We start from the raw sequence: 20,847 nt of genomic DNA on the forward strand, positions 1-20,847 counted from the left end.
ATATTTCTAATGTTTTAGCTACTTCCAGTTCGATTCGTGGTGGTATTATAAAGGATCATCTGGTGGAGTCAAGTTGTGGGAGCCACGTAATGACATCTTTCCCCATGGCTTCGGGTGAGCCATTCTTGGCCGTTAGTTATCACATTTGAGCTGGAGTTGATTCGTTTCCAAGCAAGATTGCATAATGTATGAACATGACATGTCCGTGTATTTACGAAATGGATATCATTTTTGAAAATACATGAGGGCATGAACTGCGATGCTTCACACCGGCATACTTCGTGAGATATGCCGCCGCGAAGAATCACATGTCATACCTAAGGAAAGGTGAAGATATCGAACAGTGATCAATCTCATGACTCCTTTAAAGCAATAGAAAGTAGAGTTGGGCAAACATGGACCCCTGGATATACCACAGGTGGGATCAGGTGCCTAGGAGGAGTAAATATCCTCTGTCGACCGGTCACACCCGCCGTGAGCCCTATATCTTGATCTGGTAAACAGAGTTATCCGTAGTCAAAATTAGTGTGCCAAGAATGGCCTAACAATCGTTATGAAACAAGTCAAGACAGCAACTGACCCAGTGATAGGCTGACCGCTGTATTGGCAAAACAGATTGTTATAACGACCATAGAATTTGCGAAATAATTACTTTAAACTATTTTCAAAATAGAAATATTTTTTTCTTATATTCCCAGTCGTTAAAATAGACGTACATATATTATATTTAACCAAGAAGTTCTGTATTCATGCTCGCAATGTTTACAACTCCAGTGCGTTCATAAGGAAATGGCCATCATTACAATTTGTAAAGATATCAAAAGCATTTGAAATGTAAGTATAATCAAATGTTAGTTTTAATATTTACAGATATTTCTACAACCATACGTTTTCCTTGTTGGCTCTTCATAATCGATACTGGTGAGTTTTCTTGATATATAATATTCTGCATCAATAAAACTTATTACTGCTTCGAATTATTCAAACGTTTAACTTTGTAGGACTAACATATAGAATACATTCTTTAATACACAAAATTCCATATTCTACACAGAAACATTCAACAGACTGTACAGTGTTAAGATGTTCACCCCTAAAATTTCAATGAATTCCTTACAATTTTCATTTTAACATCACAGATACATACTACTGGTATGTTCTTTACACATTGCACTATATACACTACTTGGATGTTATGTTTCGCAGAGGATATTTTTGTTTTGAAGAAAATGCTTGAAATCAGTACCGCTATATTTTCCATGATAATGTGTTTCTATTGTTTGTTTACAAACACCATAGACACGAAATTATTACGCGTAGCCATGTCCCCCGCCACAGCAAAATAAATAAATAAATTGATGATCCTTAACTCAAAAGCACTAGCCAAGTGGACTGCACTCGTTTTTGTTTTGCTCAAAGCAGGCAAATCAGAACAAGTTTGAGAATAGAAAATGTCACCTATTTAGTAAATGACGAAAAGTATACACATATAACATCTGGGAGACAGAGACAGCACCGATCCAATGGAAAATTGGCCTGATTGTGAAGCTGCCCAAGAAAGGAGACCTGACAGACACCAACAACTGGAGGGGAATCATGCTACTGTCCATCACAAGCAAGGTCCTCTGCAGAGTCATCTTGATCAGAATAACAGACATGGTGGACCCTCTCCTACGGAATGAGCAGGCAGGGTTTCGGAGAGGAAGGTCATGCGCAGACCATATCTTCACATTGAGACAGATTATGGAACAGAGTAACGAATGGAATGCCACAGTATATGCCAATTTCATAGACTTCGCCAAGGCATTTGACAGTATCCATCGACCTGCAATGTGGAAGATCATGGCACACTACGGAATACCAGACAAGATTATATCCATCATCAAGATGCTCTATCAGGACTTCCAGGCCAGAGTGATCTGTGGCACAAACCTCACGAACAGCTTCCCACTACAGACTGGAGTGAGACAGGGATGTTTACTATCTCCCCTACTTTTTGTGATGTGTATTGACTGGATGATGAAGAAGACAACCAGTCAGAACAACAGGGGATTGCTTTGGACATGTGAAAAGTCTCTAGAAGATCTAGACTTCGCAGATGACATTGCACTCCTGGCTCATCGTTTCCAACACATCCAAGGGAAGACAACCGACTTGACAAACTACGGCAGCCAGATAGGTCTCAACATCAACGCGGGAAAGACGAAGATCATGAAAGTTAACAACAAAACAGAAAGAGAAGTGAATATTGGGAACAACGTAGTAGAGGAAGTCTCGGAGTTTGTTTACATCGGCAGTAAGATCACAGCCGATGGGGATTCAACATCTAATGTAGAGAGCAGAATAGCCAAAGCAAGAGCAGCCTTCGCAAGCCTGAGGAACATCTGGAAGTCAACAGCCATCAGCATCAAGACCAAGATCAGGATATTCAAGAGTAACATCATTGGAGTCCTCCTATATGGTGCCGAGTCGTGGAAGGTGACCAAAGGTATTGTCCACAGACTGGATGTCATCCAGACCAAATGCCTACGACGGATTCTGAAGGTCTTCTGGCCCAACACCATCAGCAACAAAGATCTATATCAGAGAACGTCAACATCACCAATATCTGAGATGAGACGATGGAAATGGATCGGACATGTCCACAGGATTGGAGCAACATCAATCCCAAAGATCGCCATGAGATGGACACCAGCAGGAAAGAGAAATAGAGGGAGACCAAAGGAAGCATGGCGTCGATCAGTAGAGAAAGAGATGAAGGAGTGTGGATGGACTTGGGGCCGGATTCAGAACATGGCAGCAGACAGACAGAGATGGCGATCCTCAGTGAAGGCCTTATGTGCTTCCTTGCACGAAGAGGATTAAGTAAGTATATACAGTACATCATTTTGCCTTGGATTCATGGCCTTGATTTGTTGTTGCTACCCACCCTTTTTTGTGGGCAGGCAATATTTTTATGCTAGTCTCTTTACATAATGCAATAGGGGGTCGTATTGTTAAACCCCCTATCGGATGTTTTTATTTTGTGTATATATGTTCTCTTTCTCAATGTTAATTTTATAGATGTATGTAACAGGGGGTCATCTAGTCATTTGCAGCATATGATCTTAATTTTTACTTGGTTTTAATTACCCCTCTGCACTGTATGTACTTAAAGGGAAAGGTCAGGTATAACATATTTCTAGTGAAATAAATAAACTAAAGTATGTTGTATACACCCACCATATATCTTATCTTATAATGTCATCTAAAGCCATAAAACGTGGTTCAGTTATATGGTCAGTGTTAATTCTCCTGCAAGCGCATGGGGGCTGCCATGATAGCATTTCTGTGACGTCAGCAAACCTCTTTGTAAAATTGACCTGCAGATGGTTACAACTAAACAAGAATGGCACAAGAAAATAACCTTGGGATTGTTCCATATGCATTTGAGACTGAATATTTGGAAGAATTACTTGAAAACATCACTGATGATGCATCAAATGCAGTTATCTCCACATTAGAGGAATTGTGTTCCTGTGGACAGTGTGAGGACACGCCTACTGCAGAGGAATGCATGTGTTGTAAACAATGTGATTACACAGTAGGGAATATGGGGGAGCTCCAGTGTATAACTGACCATGAACAATTTGATTTATTGATTATAAACCCATATGTTCTTGCAGTTGCATTTATTCAAATAATGATTTACAGCAAGGATGTCCACCAGAACAGTTATCTAACAAGTAAGATCGTACACTAAAGTTTCATAAGACAATTTTCCATTCTTCAAATTAGTTATCCATTGTTTGCAGAGATCTTCATTTGGATGCAGCATCTTTAGCAGGGTTTGGTATCACAAAGAAAATTGTCTTGCACTGTCAATGCTTATGTGTGCAATTAAAGGCTTGACAAGCTGGCAATTTTAGAAACACATTACTGTTATTAAACTTCCCTAGAGAACTGATAAGAACAGTGAAAGGGGTTTGCTGACGTAGCAGAGCATTTGCAAGTGATCGGGATTCTGAGATAAAAGCCGATGATAAGCTACAACATATTTAACTCTAAACAGTGAAGAACATTAAAATGGCAACCTGCATGATTTTGTCAAACTCTGATTTTTAATCAGTGATTAGTGCTTAATTCTGTATATGTTGAGAAAATTAGAATGATTAATATAATTGTTATGGTAAAAATCATTGTTACAACTCTTTTTTTCTTTTTGCCTGACCTTTCCCTTTAATAAAGGATTACATAATTGTAATGTCCACTTTAAATGTCCGTGATCTAACAACACGTGTACTGAGTTTCCCAATTTAATAATAACTGAATATAAGGTACATCGAACCCGATCAAATATTAAATCATTAACAAACAGGCATATATTACATCTCCCTTTCCTTAGAAAGAAATAATAATGCAGTCTCGAACTTAACTAAGTCTCATAAAATTACACACATAAGATTACACACATACATCAAAGAAAGTTTGTCCACTCAATTCACTTTATCGGTCTATCGGCACTATTTAGTTACGATAATGTCAACTGCATAAGAAACCATGCACACAATCAAATTAGATTCACAAAATGTTAGCACAAATCAGATTAGAGGTTCAAATGGTTTGGTTTACGAATGATACGACCAAAGGAGGTAACAATGGGTGTAGGATGCTTGTTAGGAATATGTTTGGTTGGTGTGTTCGGAGGTTCCTGTGTATCAGAATCTGAATCACTTCTTGACTCGGGTTCCGGTTCCGTTTCTGGCACACGATTAGCACTATCAGTAGACTGTCTGAAATGTTTTCTGTTGCGTCTCAGTCGTTATTTGTTGTCGAACTCTACAGTGTAGGGTCTTGGCTGATTGTGTCATTCCACTACTGTAGCGGGTTTCCACGCTTTGGAGTTTGTTTTTTTTCTGGAGGTGCCACTCTTACAGGGTCACCAATGTCTAAGTGCGGTAACTCTTTCACATGTCATATATCATAGTAGAATTTTTGCTTGTTCTTGATGTCTTTCATTTGCTCTTTCAAGTTCAGTCCTCTGTTCCTATGCTTAAGCAAATCGGTGCGGGTAGGTAAGGTGTTCCGTGGCCTCCTGCCCATTAGCAGTTGTGCTGGTGACAAGTTTATTGACTCCATAGGCGTTGTGCGATAGTTCAACAAACTGAGATATTTGTCCTCTGATTTTTTCCACAGTTTCTTGACTGTCTGTATGGCTCTTTCAGCCTCTCCATTAGAACTCTGGAAGTGCGGACTTAACGTGGTGTGTTGTATTCGATACTGGTAACAGTTTTTTGCACGTCTACCCTAGACATGATCAGCACGGGAATGTCTGATGTTGATTCAATTTCCTAGGCTGCTTATTCTTTGTTTTGTTTGGAGTTGGTCCACTTTGTTGACTTATTCAAACTTGTTATTTACATTATCTTTCTCTCAAATTTTGTTCATTTCTTACTTCATTTACATAGTTTATTTTTATTCATTTTGTGTGTGTGTGTGTGTGTGTGTGTGTGTGTGTGTGTGTGTGTGTGTGTGTGTGTGTGTGTGTGTGTGTGTGTGTGTGTGTGTGTGTGTGTGTGTGTGTTTTTTGATATTTTTTACTTATTATTATCTTTTATAAATTATTTATTCTTAATACATGTACATAGTTAAAATAGAATCTCTCTGGGTACGAGTTGGCTTTACTATTTGTCAGCGTAATTGGATTAACTCGTTCCACTTGAAATTAATTAAGTCTATTTTTATCACTTCGTACATTTTGGATCAGCTCTTTGGACGAATAAGGCATGTCCTAATTCGCTCCACTTTTAACATTGATTGGCAAGCCTAAAGACCAAAAAACATGTAGTCTGCGTTGTAAATACGTATGTAGATTAGTGTAGTTGTAGTGCTAGATGTATTTATATGTAGTTTTTCTTATTATTCTCTGTTGATATTGGCCACATTATTGTAACATATGCCTGTTTGTTAATGATTTATTTCATAGGGTTCGATGTACCTTATATTCAGTTATTATTAAATTGGGAAACTCAGTACACGTGTTGTTAGATCACGGACATTTAAAGTGGAGATTACATGGTGTCAGAAGTTCCGGATGTGATAGGACAGTCACACAGAACTCCCTGTTCGTTAAAAACACAGTTTCGAAGAGAAATATCGGTCTGAATACCCGTAAAATCCCAGGAAATCGTGTCAGTGATCACCCGAAATTCTAATACGGCCTCCACTGCGCATTTCGACCCACCATGCCTAGATTGGGAAGCACAAGACATGTACCAGGAATTTTGTCGCTTTAAACAGCACGTACAGTTTGTGTTCAAGGTCCACTCGCAGCCGCTGATGACAAAGATAGAGCAGGATGGTTAGGAATCTGGATCGGTAAACAAGGCAGACAAATCTACAAAACTTTCACATGGGAAGGTGAGGATGAAGACAAACCCGGAAAAATTCTTGATAAATTCGAGACTTACGTACGTCCAAGAAAAACACAAACGTGCAGCCCGGTTCAAAGTGAAACAAAGAAAACAAGGTGAGGAAGAGCCATTTGATAACTTTGTTAAAGACCCATGACTTATTATTATGGACTGTGAATATACAGACCCAGATGATGTTCTTATTGACGCTATAATAGCCGGGGTCAGTCATGTGAAAGTTCAGGAGAGACTTCTTGATCAAGGTAGCGACCTTACTCTTGCTAAAGCTCTCAGCATTGGCCGTCAGTACGAAAACTCACAGAAATAGTTGAAGCTCATCAGAGGAGGTGAGGATCATACTTCTTCCTTTCATCGAGTGTCAAACTTCCAATCAACACAGAAAAAACACTGCAAAATACACCACGTCGGAAACCCAAGAGGCAACATGACAAATCTAGGACGAAAACTAGTGGAAAGTGTAGCAGATGTGGACGTAATTCAAAGAACGGACACAAAAGTTCTGCACAGTGCCAGCCAGTGGAACAACATGCAAATATTGCCATAAGAAAGGACACTGGATTGCTATGTGCAGAAAACGTACAAGAGAAGTTGACACGCTTCAAGAAACTGAAAGCGAGACTGAAATCTCAGATGAAGGTTTGCTCCACATATACAGTGCACAAGACAATAGTGTCGCAGGAAATGACAAATGGGTAGTGAAAGCCACCGTCAACAGTAAACCCATCAGGTTTAGAATATTTTGTATTGCTTGTAGGAGTTATGAGATTGATCACTGTTCGTTATCTTCACCTTACACTGGAGCCAAATATTCGATCATAGTGAAATCGGTATTTGATTCTCTAAGAGTGCCTGTAAAAACACACAGGACCAACAAAGTTCTCAAATCCTTTACGAATCATAGGATTCACCCTCTGTTCAAGTCTGTTGTAGTGCTAGATGTATTTATATGTAGCTTTTGTTATTATTCTCTGTTGATATTGGCCACATTATGTAATTCTTTTCGTTTGTCCTAAAGAAGGGACGGGTCGTCCCGAAAATTTGACAATCTAGTTGTTCGTGTCGTTGGTCATTTTAGTGCTTTGTATATCTATCTATCTATTTATATATATATATATATATAGGTCCAAGGATACTTCATATGCCAAACAAAATGGTGGAAAGTATGACTTCATAGTTGAAGACTCAGGCGCTTTGCCTGTTGAACAGGTACATATATTGTTTATATATTAGTAGAAAAGGCATATGTCAAGATAAAGAATGATTAAATGGTGTAACAATATGACTATATATTTACAATGTATAGTAATTTAAAAGTATGGGACCGAAACTTATACTGTACACTAAAATTGCTAGTATTGAACAGATTAACAGTGTAGTCACTGATGAATTATATTCTTTTCACAAACCTATAGTCCTATTTTTGAATTTATATTGATTGATTGCAGGTTTTTGTCTATCGCATTGTGTATGTTTTAACATATTGTAAACGTATTTTATGCTAACTCTTTTCAGACTTTCTGGAATGATCTTTTGAACAAAACATTGACATGGGGTCTTGTTATGTATGAACAGGTATGTAAACACTATTTCTTACTGTGAAAATTTAAAACTGTATTATATTCATTCTGTAATTTCTAATTCTCACTTCTATAGGATTGGTTGAACGTCCAGCTGGACAAACTAACAGCGTTAAAAACTAACCTGACTCTAGGAGAGGTGTGGCTGACTCAGATGAACAAGGCGGCGAAAGCTAACAATGTCTATATTCAGTACTGTATGGCAAACCCCCGGCACGCTTTGCAGTCCCTCACTCTTTCTCAAGTTACACAAGTAATAATTATTCATGACATTTTCATTGCGAGTTATTGACCTTTATAAAGACACCAACCATAATTATTATATTTCATTTGTTACAAAGGATCGATTCAGGATAACATAAGCAAAAATCTTCTTGAGCCGGTTTTGGTTTTAGTCCATTGGTATTCGTTCTAGTTTATCACTTTAGGCAACGTAAAATCAAGAAGTGGCCTTATTTGTTCGCCATCTTTTTGCTCTAGGTTTATTTTGATGAATTTTTATTTGTTATCTTATAGTGTAGCATTATTTAAGTTATTTTGTCGTCTTTGGGGGAAATCAGACTTTGAGTAATTTAGCTTTGCAGGTACTTTGATGTAGAATGTATTATCTGATTTCCCCCCATAATCTTATGTTGAAGATTTCTTTCGTCATTTGGTATTGTAATAAATGACAATGTTTCAATCTCAATCATTCATTTGTTCAGATTTTTAATGGCAGCAAAAACGAGCTACGGTGAGCAGAGTTTTGGGTAATAGAAGCTAATAAACATAAAGAAGTTTTTCATAAATTGCTATGTTTTCAGTGTGTAGATACGTGTATAGGTGGACTACTAATAGATGTCTTTCTATGTTTTCAGTGTGTAGATACGTGTATAGGTGGACTACTAATAGATGTCTTTCTACGATGTAGTATGATTATCAGAAATTATGCATTCTTTATGCATTTTAAGTTCGTTATTTCGAAATATTTCATATTTTTGTTATGGTAATATCAGGACTTAATCAGTTTGGTACTGATTGTATAGAATATTGCCAATACTCACATTTCTCCCCAGCAACGAAATATATATGTTCTTCAATATTTCCCCCAACAACTCTTTCCCAAAGAAGTTATTGACTGGCAAACACAGCAATTTTTGCTTGACATGCTTTTATACGTGGCACATGTATTTGAGTCGAGTAACACAGAATTAATGATTAGTCATCGAAACAAATTCTGCTGCCTCGAGTGATTGCCTTTGTGTACAGACAATTTACAATTTGCTTTCAATTAAATACCTTTGATATGAAGAATAAACACGTATTTTAACTACAATTTTGAAAGGGCATTATACACATTTTCATACAAAATATAAAAATGTGTTGAAAAGGCGAAATTTCAAAAACATGTAAAAGTATGGGGTGGGGTGGATGGAACCTGACGAAAAGGAGTCTCGGTATAAGTGACAGCGGCGTAGTTTACTGAGGTACACTAACTTCAACAACTGAGGGTATGAATAATAATCAGGTTGTCAAAAGAAAAGCAATTGCAAGTTTCCTAATTTTTGTAGGCCTTTTCAATTTCGTCTTCAGGGCAGGAATGTCCCTAAAATTTCCTATTGTAAATTGTTTTTAAGATTGGAACCTATCAAAATTTCATAAAAAGAAAAGGAAAACAACATGAAAGGTGGAGATAACGAACAATGATCAATCTCATAACTCCTATAAGCAATACAATTTTTTTTTAAAATGGGCAAACACGGACCCCTGGACATACCAGAGGTGGGATCAGGTGCCTAGGAGGAGTAAGCATCCCCTGTCTATGTGACTATTTTTGGGAAATTGTTCTCCCCTATAGGTCATTTCTTCTTTTATCCTGAATTGATTCTTTGTACTTCTTTATAGGCTTAGTGTAAAATAAACCGTGAACTGTAGGGTCTAGAGCTTGGGAGGATTCGCTGTCAAAATTAAGTAACAGACACTGTTTGGTATACTAAGTTATGTAAGTGTAAAGTTTATGTGGAGTTCAATTCTAGTCCAAATTCCCTGAAATGCCATGCAGCAACTTAATATTAATTATTGAAATTTTGTTTACTCCCTTTCTATAATATTTTACTTATAAGTGCAACAAATTTAGAAATATACACGTTTAGGGGCGTTTGTATCCATTAAAGAATTTTTTCGTAATAAAGAGTCGCCACAACCTTTGGGTAAAGTGTCACAAATGTTGGTCTATGCATGACCTTTTACCTGACAAGGCATTTCCGTTTTTAAGGTCATATACATCTACGAAACACCCTTGACTTTGACATGTTATGCCGAGTGCTTGGCATTATGCAGCCTAACCCTGTAGTCTGGATCCTTAACCATTCAAACGCACATTCTAATTGTACACCAGGTTTTTACGCTAAATGTATAGGGGAATACGATATACTATTTTAAAAGTTCTGGCCTCATAAGTAAATAACTCCATCTCTACAGTGAGAGAAGGGACAGATGTTATATATTTTCTGGTTTGTGTCTAGATTTTAATTTTTAAGCGTATATCGTATGCAACTTTGTATAAATCTTCTTACGTTTCGAGTTATTGTTATTCAAGTATCTACTTTCACGTAAATTTGTTCCAAGTGGAGCATAATAAATTTAGAAGAAAGGTTGTCTATTTCTTTAAAGGTAAGAGTAAGTGATGACTACTCCCCAGGCGGTGAACAATGGCGGATTGGTGTGTCGTCACTGTTAGCATACGCATTAGGTTTAGCGCCATCCAAAGATACTTTCTGGACTACCGAAATACAACCTGGAAATCGATATAGTAAGGTTTACTTGTATTCATTGAATCATCGCTGGTTTATTCAAATCCAAAATATATTAATTTAGTTTACTTTACTTGAAAAGAAAAGAATTTTATCAAATTATTTAAGAAAAATTTGCCAAACCATCGAGGAATCAAATGCTGTATAAATGAGTCACTTTTGACCTCGGTGGTAATCTATTACGATATTGATGAATTCCAATACCAGACGAAGAGTACACTTATATGTGTACTCGTAAAATGTAAATAAATAATACATTACACATAATTACCTGTCATAATAGTTGCCAGTGTTCGAAATCATTAATTCATGTTATTCGATATAACCATTAAGGTAGCTCCGCCCTCATGGGACTTATCAAAATTAATGGTTCAAAGTAGAAAAGTTGTATTGATTTCCATTTGATATGGGTTAATTTAATCAATAACCGAAGAAAATGTATATGTTGTCAGATTTTTGAAAGATGTCTGACGTAGAAAAACAAAACATCAGAAAATCGCATATTTTCATCAAATAGCATAATAAAAATACATATAAACTGGTTAAGATCACCAAATGTTAATTTCAACAGTTTCAAGAAACTGCTGTTTTATGAGTATATGTGAATTAATGGTGGATATCAAGGAAATCGTTGTATAATAAACATACAATAGAGAAATACCAGCATAGGATTCGTAGAAGATATAAACCTTTTTAATATCAAATTGTTTAAGAGATTTTTTATAATACCCAGTAAATAAAATTCCTCCTAAAGATATATTTCTATTATGCATACATTTTTATGAAATAAAAGATTTTGCCAAAATCTTTTACGTCACACGAGGGTGAAATTACTTTAACATGTAGTTTTACAATACGTTAAAGTCGTTTTAGTGTGTCTACGTGTACAGTATATACATATATACTAGCGGAAAAAAGAAACTGCATTATAAAATTTAGTATAATTTTTCTATATTTATTGTTTATATTTATAAAATCTAAACAATCGATAAAGGTGACGTTTTTCCACAATATCGGATAGTGCACGGACTTTTTCATGGTTAGTGAACACATGTTGTTTATTGATGTGTTCGTACGCACGAGTTTTACTGGCCAATACTGTTTGGAGTAAGAAGTGTAATAGGTTTGTTTGGACACTATTCGTTAAGGAAAGCACTTTAGTTTTGACAAAATTTACCCTTCTGTCATGCCACGACTCAGCGAAAACCAACGTAATCGTACTGTTGGGATGCTTCAAGCTGGAATGGCACAAAATATCGTAGCAAGACACTTTGGAGTTCATCGGAACACCACCCAATCATTATGGAGACGTTTCCAACAATCTGGTAACACTCGGGATCGACCACGTTCTGGGCGTCCTCGTGTGACGTCGCGTCGACAGGACAACCACATTAGATTTGTGCACCTGAGAAATCGTTTCCAGACAGCGTTTGACTACTTGTAGCATTCCTGGACTTCGACCAATCAGTCCAAGAAATGTGCGTAATCGTCTGTGTGAGCATAACTTCAGACCAAGATGTCCAGCGGTGCGCCCAATACTACTTCAACGTCATCGTATTGCAAGACTAGCATGGTGCAGACGACATCTGCGATTCAAAATACAGGACTGGGCCAATATTCTGTTCACTGATGAATCCAGATTTCATTTGGATAGCAGTGACGGCCGTTGTAGAGTGTATCGTCGCGTTGGGGAGCGGTACCAGGACGCTTCTGTTGTGCAACGTTGATAATTTGGTGGAGGTAGCGTTATGGTATGGGGTGGAAGACCCCTCTACAAATTGGCAATGGAAATCTCACCTGCGTATGCTATAAAGACGAAATTGTTCAGCGCCATGTGATACCCTTCATACAGAGACGGCAAAATCACATCACTCTGCAGCAAGGCAACGCAAGGCCACATGTTGCACGTGTAGTCAGGGACTTTTTTGTTCAACAGAATGTCGATGTCTTGCCTTGGCCAGCTGTTTCCCCCGATTTATCGCCAATCGAGCATGTCTGGGATAAAATGGAACTCTACGCCGTTTACCAAATCAGCCAGTAGCATTGGTTGATTTAGGCAAGGCTTTAACCAACATCTGGAACAACATCCCTCAAGCATTTTTGAACACTTTAGTAGCATCAATGAGGCGCCGTTGTCAAGCATGCGTGAATGCAAATAATGGTCACATGCGTTATTAATTCAAATTCGAATACCAGTGTCTTTCGAGTGTGCTGAAATTGACGTTATTCAACGTTAAAGCTGTATGATCCGAATTACAATATTTTTTTCCATCTCGTAAAAACGCTATTAAATCATCGCGCGTATGTAGTTATAAGGCTGTATGACGTATCATACATTATTTCACCTGTTTTAATCAAAATTATTTGATTTTAAATCGATGTTCACAAATAACCGCGTCACTCTACCATTTCAAGTGACAGTCACGTGACCAGTTCAAACTTTCAGATCATCGGTGGTCTTATCTGTGTAAAGCTGTGTATTTTGTTACAACAGTACCGTGCCGTAAGTTTTATAGAAATAAAAATATCAAATACCTCTTAGTAATTTGTCGTTTTACGCTCTTTCAGCCATAAAACTAGACAGTTACGTATGAGTTAATACATCATGATGAGATTCCCCTGACGCGCGTGGGTCTATCTATAGACGTCTAACACTATAATTTATGGGATGATTTATATATGTACCACACTATATTTACTTTCTAAAAAATATTCTCACTGTTTTCTTTTATATGCAGATGTTTTCAAGCATGCAATTAAGGGAAAGTTAATAACTTTATAAAGTAATTAATTTGCTTTAAAGTAATTATGTACAAAAATAATACACGAACATCGGGTCATACAGCTTTAACATTAATGGATTATGAAATGTTGTAACAAATACATTTGTTAACAGTAATACAAAAAATAAAATTTGTTCATTTTTATTTTTTATTATTTTTTCTTATATTTTAAAATAATGCACAGTTTCTTTTTTCCACCAGTATACATGCAAGTATATTTTATTGGGCAATATAGTTTTAAAATACTTGTTAAATTCATCATTAACTTTTTCTTCAAACGGATGTACCCGATATAGATGCAAAAAACCCGAAATATTCTACATTGTCCCTTTAGAATCATTCACCTGTCGGGTTAAGTAGATTAAGGCATTATAATACCTAGTAGTCTTTAGATCATGCGTTCGAATCCCCTAGAGGCCTTTTTTCAAAACAATCATCGCACTAAAACTGCAATTTTTAGCTAAATGGAACAAACTTATAAATTTTCAACACAAGGGCCTTTGTAGTAATTTTTTCTATCTTTAAGTTGTTCGATTCTGTGACAATTTTATCGTGCCAACAATGACAACTTGATACGATGATTTTATTTCAGGGAAGTCGGAGCCCTATACACGATTGAACGCCTTGGTTGCCACTTTGTCCACTGGTCCGTACGGGCCCAGTGACATGTTAGGTCATATGGATTTCAGTCTAATTAACAAGTGAGGGAAACTTACTGTATGAAAAGGTGAAGATAACGAACAGTGAGCAATCTCATAAGGAATACAAAATTAAGAGTTGGGCAAACACAGACCCCTGGACACACCAGAGGTGGGATGAAGTGCCTAGGAGTAGTAGACATCCCCTGTCGACCGGTTACACCCGCAGATCGGGTAAACGGAGAAATCCGTAGTCAAAATCAATGGGTAAAGAACGGCCTAACAATTGATTTGAAACACGTCAGACAGCATTTGATCCAATGACAGGTTGTATTTGCCAATTAGATTGTTACAACGACCATAGACTTTGCAAAATGCTGACTTTAAACGAGACTGTGGATACCCCTGTAACATCGATTTGTTTGTCGGTAGCCTGCCTCGATTTACAAACTAATCATGCGCAGAACAAGCTCTTGCGTATCGAACCAGTTAAGAGATATAAACACCATATGCAGGTGATAATGAAAGATTGCTACATAAATACGTCATCCCGCTTGTAATAAAGTTGAGTTGTTAGTTTGTCGTTAACATTTATGTTCAATAAAATATCTAAGTATGAAGCAGATCTGGAAGACTCTGTGGTGTCTTTTCGAGTTCACTGGGACATATAAATGAAAATGATTATTGTACAGCAATTTCAGTTCTTGTCAGAATTAGAGAAAGTGCGCGTGAGATTCATATTCTATTAATTCATGACAATTTTAGATCTTGTTTCTCCTATGGCGAAATGACGCGACCAGCAAAGCCTGCTACTGCTATGGATATTGAATTCTTAAAGGTATACTTTTGGTGTAACTTTTTATCCAGTAAAAACATAATTTTTTGTTATGGTTGTGTACATTATAGTTGGAAGTGTTTTACCTATGAGAAGATCATCCGCACTGAAAAATGCTAATACATGTATACTACATTTCTACTATGAGATTGACTTCTTTATTGAAATTCAAATCAACTATCTCTTAAGAACATCTACCAGTATGTTATCATTTACAAGAAGAAAAAAGTGTGTTTTTAAACGGAGTATTAAGATAGATTAAAATAAATATATATTTCTCCTCGGCAATAACTTGTAAATGTTGTCGTAAAGGAAGCATTTGAGTCGACAAAAATGGAAACCTGGTCGACCTACAGCATTAATATGTTAAACAACACCGCATTGAAGTGGGGAACCGTACTGGCTGTCGAAACTGTCGGTGATGTAACATTACAATACAACGATCTGGACTTTTTGGTATCTATAACTTTTGTTTGGGCATCTTTGTGGAATTGTATTTAGACTACTTCAGTATGTCATTAAAAGATCGTTTCTTTAGATTCCAGGAGTACCATACGCTCTCTTCAGTTACGACAACCCATCGTCATTCCGAGAGTTTAACAAGTCGGATAAGCTAGTTCTTCCTAATAATTGTACGAAGACTGATTTTTGCCTTTATCACTTCGTTCCAAAAATGAATCATGGGTAAAAAAAATTCTTCTAATTTTCAGGATGTTTCAATTATATTTACTTTTCCAATGATTTAACTTTTAACGGGACATAGCCACTTTTTTGGTAAAACGAATTTAAAAAAAAGAGAAGATATTTAGGTCACCTGAGTAAACTCAGGTGACCTATTACAATTGGTTGTCGTCCGGTACCATTCCAATTCTTTTCAAATTTGGTATGAAGCAGTTTTGGGACAAGGGGGACATAAATTGTAAATTTCACGACTTCTGCACCCCTGGGGGCGGGGCAAAACCTGCCCAATTTTTAAAAGTCTCTTCTCTACAACCGCACATGTGTAAGAAAATCTAAATGCATAGGGACTTAGAGCAGGAAGGCCTCTAACAAAATTGTAAATTTCATGTTCCCCGGGGTATGGATTCTGACCCCAGGGCGGTGCGAAACTTAGTATATAGTTTATGTGTAAAACACATCTTCTTTATTGGTATTGAAATTAAAGTAAAACTAAATAGATATTTAGAAAGAGCAAGTAGCTATAGTCCTTTACCAAAATTGTAAATTTGATGATCCCAGGGGTAGGGGTTTTGATATCAGGGTGGGGCCAAAATGGTCAGTTATTAGATGTGTGAACAATAGAAACTTTTTCTTGACAACTTCCATTCCAATACTTTTCAAAATTGGTATGAAGCATCGTTGGAACAAGGGGGACATAAATTGTAAATTCCAGAACTCCCACACCCCTGGGGCCTTAGGGGCAGAGCAAAAACTGACAAAACTTGACAAATTTAAAAAAATCTTTTTCTCTAACAGCACATGTGTAAGAAAAACTAAAGGCATTGCGATAAGGCCTCTAACATAATTATAAATTTCATTATCCCCGGAGTAAAGGTTCTGACCCCAGGGTGGGGCCAAACTTTGTATATAGTGTTTATGTGTAAATCATTTAAATAACATCTTTAGTGCTATTGATACTAAATTGAAACTAAATGGATATTTTGAAGGAGTAGGTAGTCCTTTACCAAAATTATAAATTCCATGGTAAGGGTTTCGTTTCAGCGTGATGCCAACATTATAATGATTTGAAGGACTTACTTAAGTTTGCTGATACTGTATAAAATCTAAATTCATACTTAGAAATAACAGAAAATGATGTACAAAACATGGTGAATTTCACAACGAAGGGTTTTGACTCGAGGATGGGTCCAAATTAGTCATATCTTTTAATGTTAATGCACATATTACATTATGTAAAGACATTCATCAAGTGTACCCGTATGAGCTTTTGAGGGCACTGGAATTTTAAGAACACATTTTGTCTCATACACGGCGGGTGTGTCCGGTCTACAGGGCATGCTGACTCCTCCTAGGCACCTGATCCCATCTCTGGTATACCCAGGGGTCCGTGTTTGCCCAACTATCTACTTTGTATTGCTTATAGGTGTTAAGAGATTGATCACGGTTCGTAATCTTCACCTTTCATACTGTTGCTGAACATTACAATTTAGCTTATATATTCAGATCAAGAATTTTTTCTCTAGATTTCAGGGTAGTGATACTTTTCACTAGTACTTGGGTGACCTATAAGGCCTGTAGGGCTCTTGTTAATTAATGATATAACTATTTGATACGTATGTAGCAATGTAAAATATGTAATTGATAACCCAAAATGTAATTCATTATACCCCACGCAACGAAATTGCGCAGGGTATAATGTTTTTGAGCCGTCCGTCAGTCCCTTTTTCTGTTTCTCATGATTTTTCTATGAGTTACTCTAAGACCGCTCAACATAATTTCATAAAAATTTATAGTTATTAAGGACACACTTGTAGATGTGCATATTCCCGGGAGGATCTTATTCAATAATTTTTCTGGGAGTTATGCCCCTTTTGAATTCAAATTTCGAGCTCATCTGTCCTGTAATTGTCAGCGCAACTCCTCTGAGACCGCTAAACAGAATTTCGTGAAACTTTGTAGTTAATAAAGACACATTGTGCAGATGTCCATATTCCCAGGAAATTCTGATTTAATGATTTTTCTATGAGTTACGACCCTTTTGAACTTAGAATTTCGAGCCCGTCTGTCCTGTTCTTGTCAGCGCAACAGAATTCAGGCGCGTAGCTGCCTATACGCAAGTATGCAACTGCGTACACATTATTTGAGAGAGAGAGAGAGAGGAGAGAGAGAGAGAGATCTGCCTTTAGGATATTTGTCCCTCAAAAATACCTTAGCGTTATATTGTTCCGTTTATAATTTAATCAACATCATTCAATCAAATTCAAAGTGCTTTATGAATTCCAAATCAACATTTGTTTTTGTTTCCATACACAAAAATGGGTTATTTCTTTGGTAAACCCATTCATTTTCTTTCTGATTATGCGCCTGGAATTCCCCGAAACTTTGTAGTTAAGGACACAATGTAGATGTGCATATTCGCAGGAAATTCTCATTCATTAATTTTTCTGGGAGTTATGCCCCATTTGAACTGAGAATTTCTAACCCATCTTTCCTGCTCTTATCAACACAATTTTGAAACCGCTCAACAGAATTTCATGAAACTTTGTAGTTAATAAGGACATACTGTAGATGTGCATATTCCCAGGAAATTCTGATTCATTAATTTTTCTGAGAGTTATAATATGCCTTTTGAACTTAGAATTTTGAGTCCGCCTGTCCTTTCTTTCAGTAATGCATAGCATTACATATTCATTATGTGAGGCATTGTCAAGCAATGTTGGAGAGTGGGGTATATTAGCTTTCTCACTATTTGCCCCCCCCCCCCCCCCCCCCCCCCCCCGCAGCGTGGATGGGGACATAGAAATACCATGTTCGTGCGTCTGTCCCACTTCACTTTGTGGACACAACTCCTTTGAAACCGCTCAACGGATTTTGTTGAAATTTTGTAGGTATGCTAGCCACCATATGTAGTTGATCATATTGCATCGCCATTTTCATTCGAAAAATTTGACAGGCGTTATGGGACTTTGTCGAATTTGTACATAGTACACTATAGTAGCACTTTGTGGACGCAACTCCTGCGAAAACGCTGAACAGATTTTGTTCAAATGTTGGAAGACACAAGAACTCCCTATGTTTATATGTTACGTAACTCAAGTATCAACATGGCGTCAAATTTTACAGCTTCGGTGACAAAAGCTCTTTCAGCGACAATGTTGGGTTCTTTCATCTTTGTGCCTGCTTCCTAAATTGATTAAATATTAACTTTGTCGAAATGTTGAATGCGTTGCAATTTTGAAAAATGTGCTTACGAATCTTGATAATAGTGCGTCAAATAGAAAACGTGCACTTGTGTACATGACATAGTGTACTGAAACCGAATAGTAACACATTGATTTTGATCAAAGCAAACTATTTTTCAGTGAGAATGAGGTCTACTTATTAGGAGATATAAGTAAGTGGTTGCCCGCAGCAAATGGTAGGATCAGATCCATTGTCTATCAGGAAACGGATCTATTGATAAACTTATGGGGAATGGCGGGTGAGGAAATTACTATTCACTATGTACTGAATGGCGAAATAAAATCCGGAACATGTCCAATCAAAACAACTGGATTTAATTGTATATCTATGCTGAGCGGAAAATGTGTTTATTAATAGTTGTTAAAAAGGACTGCGCGAGTTTAAACTCGTGTGTTGTAATGCCAATTTGAATCTTTAATGTACTCAAACACGTACATGTGTAATAAAAATAAATAATAAAATAATTCATCCAATTTACAAAGCTTTAATGTTGTTTTTTTAAGTGTTTTACAAAATGTTGCCTTTATACACACACACACACACACACACACACACACACACACACACACACATATATATATATATATATATATATATATATATATATATATATATATTTGTTGGTAAGAATTGATTGCTGGCACACAACAGCAAATTGCTAAGTTGTTGTTCAAACGAAGCCAAGTTTTGGTTTAACGAGCACTTGCTGAAAAATTACGTGTATTCATACTAAAAAAAAAAATAAATGCAGCTGTTTATGAAAAATAAAATGTATTTTCTTTATTTAATGCCAGACAAAAAAAATCGGAGGCGAAACCTGGACTTTCATTTTTAAGGTCCGGGCGTCGTATAAGTGTTGATCAACAGAATCAAACAATGGCCGGGTCTTCCAACCTGATATTTTCATATTCCACCATTATAGACGTCGCATCTGTTTACAAATAATATTATTATACCTCAAATAAAGAATCACTAGTAAAACAGAATCTGATTGGCCGAGAAGGTCACGTGACCGTCGTGTTTGCCATGCAACAAAACGTCTAGCTATGACGTCACAGCCTACTGCACTACGTTACGAAAACTATGCAGGTACTGAAGACATTGTTACTGTTGCATTATGGGTTGATATATTTAGGGTAAACAATATGGTGGGAATTTCGATAAACTTTGCAGCAGATGGTGAACTTATGTGATTATTTTATTTTGGTACATCATGCTGTCTAATTGAATGGTAAGAAATGTGCCATTATAATTTACAGAATACACTTATATCTGCAAAACATTAAATTTTCTGTTCTCAATTGACATCGGGTTTCTGATACGGAATGGACGATGACACTAAATAATATTCAATTGAAAGCAATTTTAAAACGTGTAACGGGACATAATGTGGACACATAAGTAAGCTCCATAATTAATATAGTCCAGAAATGTACATGTATTTGAAATTGACACATTTTATAAGCTTGGGTGCCATGTACTGTATTGTTTGTTTTTTATTTATTATCTAATTTTTTTTAAATTAAAGTGCAAAAAGTGTCAATTCTATTCGAAATTTACCATATATGTTCAAAAAATGTGACATTTAAAACAAACAAATTTTTTAGATATCTCAACCGTAGAAGTTTCATGTTATAATAATATTTATAAATTTCAATGATCATGGAGGGTAAAAAATTTGAATATTATATATTTTGATGTTTGAAAAAAAGTAAGCAATATCTGCATCCATTGATGTCAATATGTGTATTCTCATGAAGTCACACAAAATTTAACAACAGATTTATCTTTTTTTTTAAATAGTTGCTTGGATGTAAACGAAACATGCAACTTCAAAAATAGAAATTGACATACTTTTGGCACGAGTGTAAGTTACATTACATAG

At 36.5% G+C, this 20,847-nt stretch overlaps 1 protein-coding gene across 5 annotated transcripts in view; it reads left to right on the plus strand.

The window, feature by feature from the left end:
- Positions 1 to 19,443, plus strand: part of LOC125681238 (uncharacterized) — a 23,090-nt gene extending 3,647 nt beyond the window's left edge. For 4 of the 5 annotated variants that reach the window (XM_056155681.1, XM_056155682.1, XM_056155680.1 and 1 more), the window contains 11 exons: positions 19 to 114; positions 871 to 921; positions 7,535 to 7,619; positions 7,926 to 7,985; positions 8,067 to 8,243; positions 10,643 to 10,781; positions 14,158 to 14,266; positions 14,969 to 15,041; positions 15,351 to 15,494; positions 15,577 to 15,722; positions 19,082 to 19,443. In XM_056155681.1, the coding sequence (XP_056011656.1) occupies positions 19 to 114; positions 871 to 921; positions 7,535 to 7,619; positions 7,926 to 7,985; positions 8,067 to 8,243; positions 10,643 to 10,781; positions 14,158 to 14,266; positions 14,969 to 15,041; positions 15,351 to 15,494; positions 15,577 to 15,722; positions 19,082 to 19,316 (1,315 nt within the window). In that variant the 3' untranslated portion in view covers positions 19,317 to 19,443. The remainder of the gene's footprint in view (positions 1 to 18; positions 115 to 870; positions 922 to 7,534; positions 7,620 to 7,925; positions 7,986 to 8,066; positions 8,244 to 10,642; positions 10,782 to 14,157; positions 14,267 to 14,968; positions 15,042 to 15,350; positions 15,495 to 15,576; positions 15,723 to 19,081) is intronic. The other variant, XM_056155683.1, reaches the window with a different exon arrangement.
- Positions 19,444 to 20,847: the final 1,404 nt, after the last annotated feature.

Source organism: Ostrea edulis, chromosome 2, assembly GCF_947568905.1.
Source record: "Ostrea edulis chromosome 2, xbOstEdul1.1, whole genome shotgun sequence".
Lineage (NCBI taxonomy): Eukaryota > Metazoa > Mollusca > Bivalvia > Ostreida > Ostreidae > Ostrea > Ostrea edulis.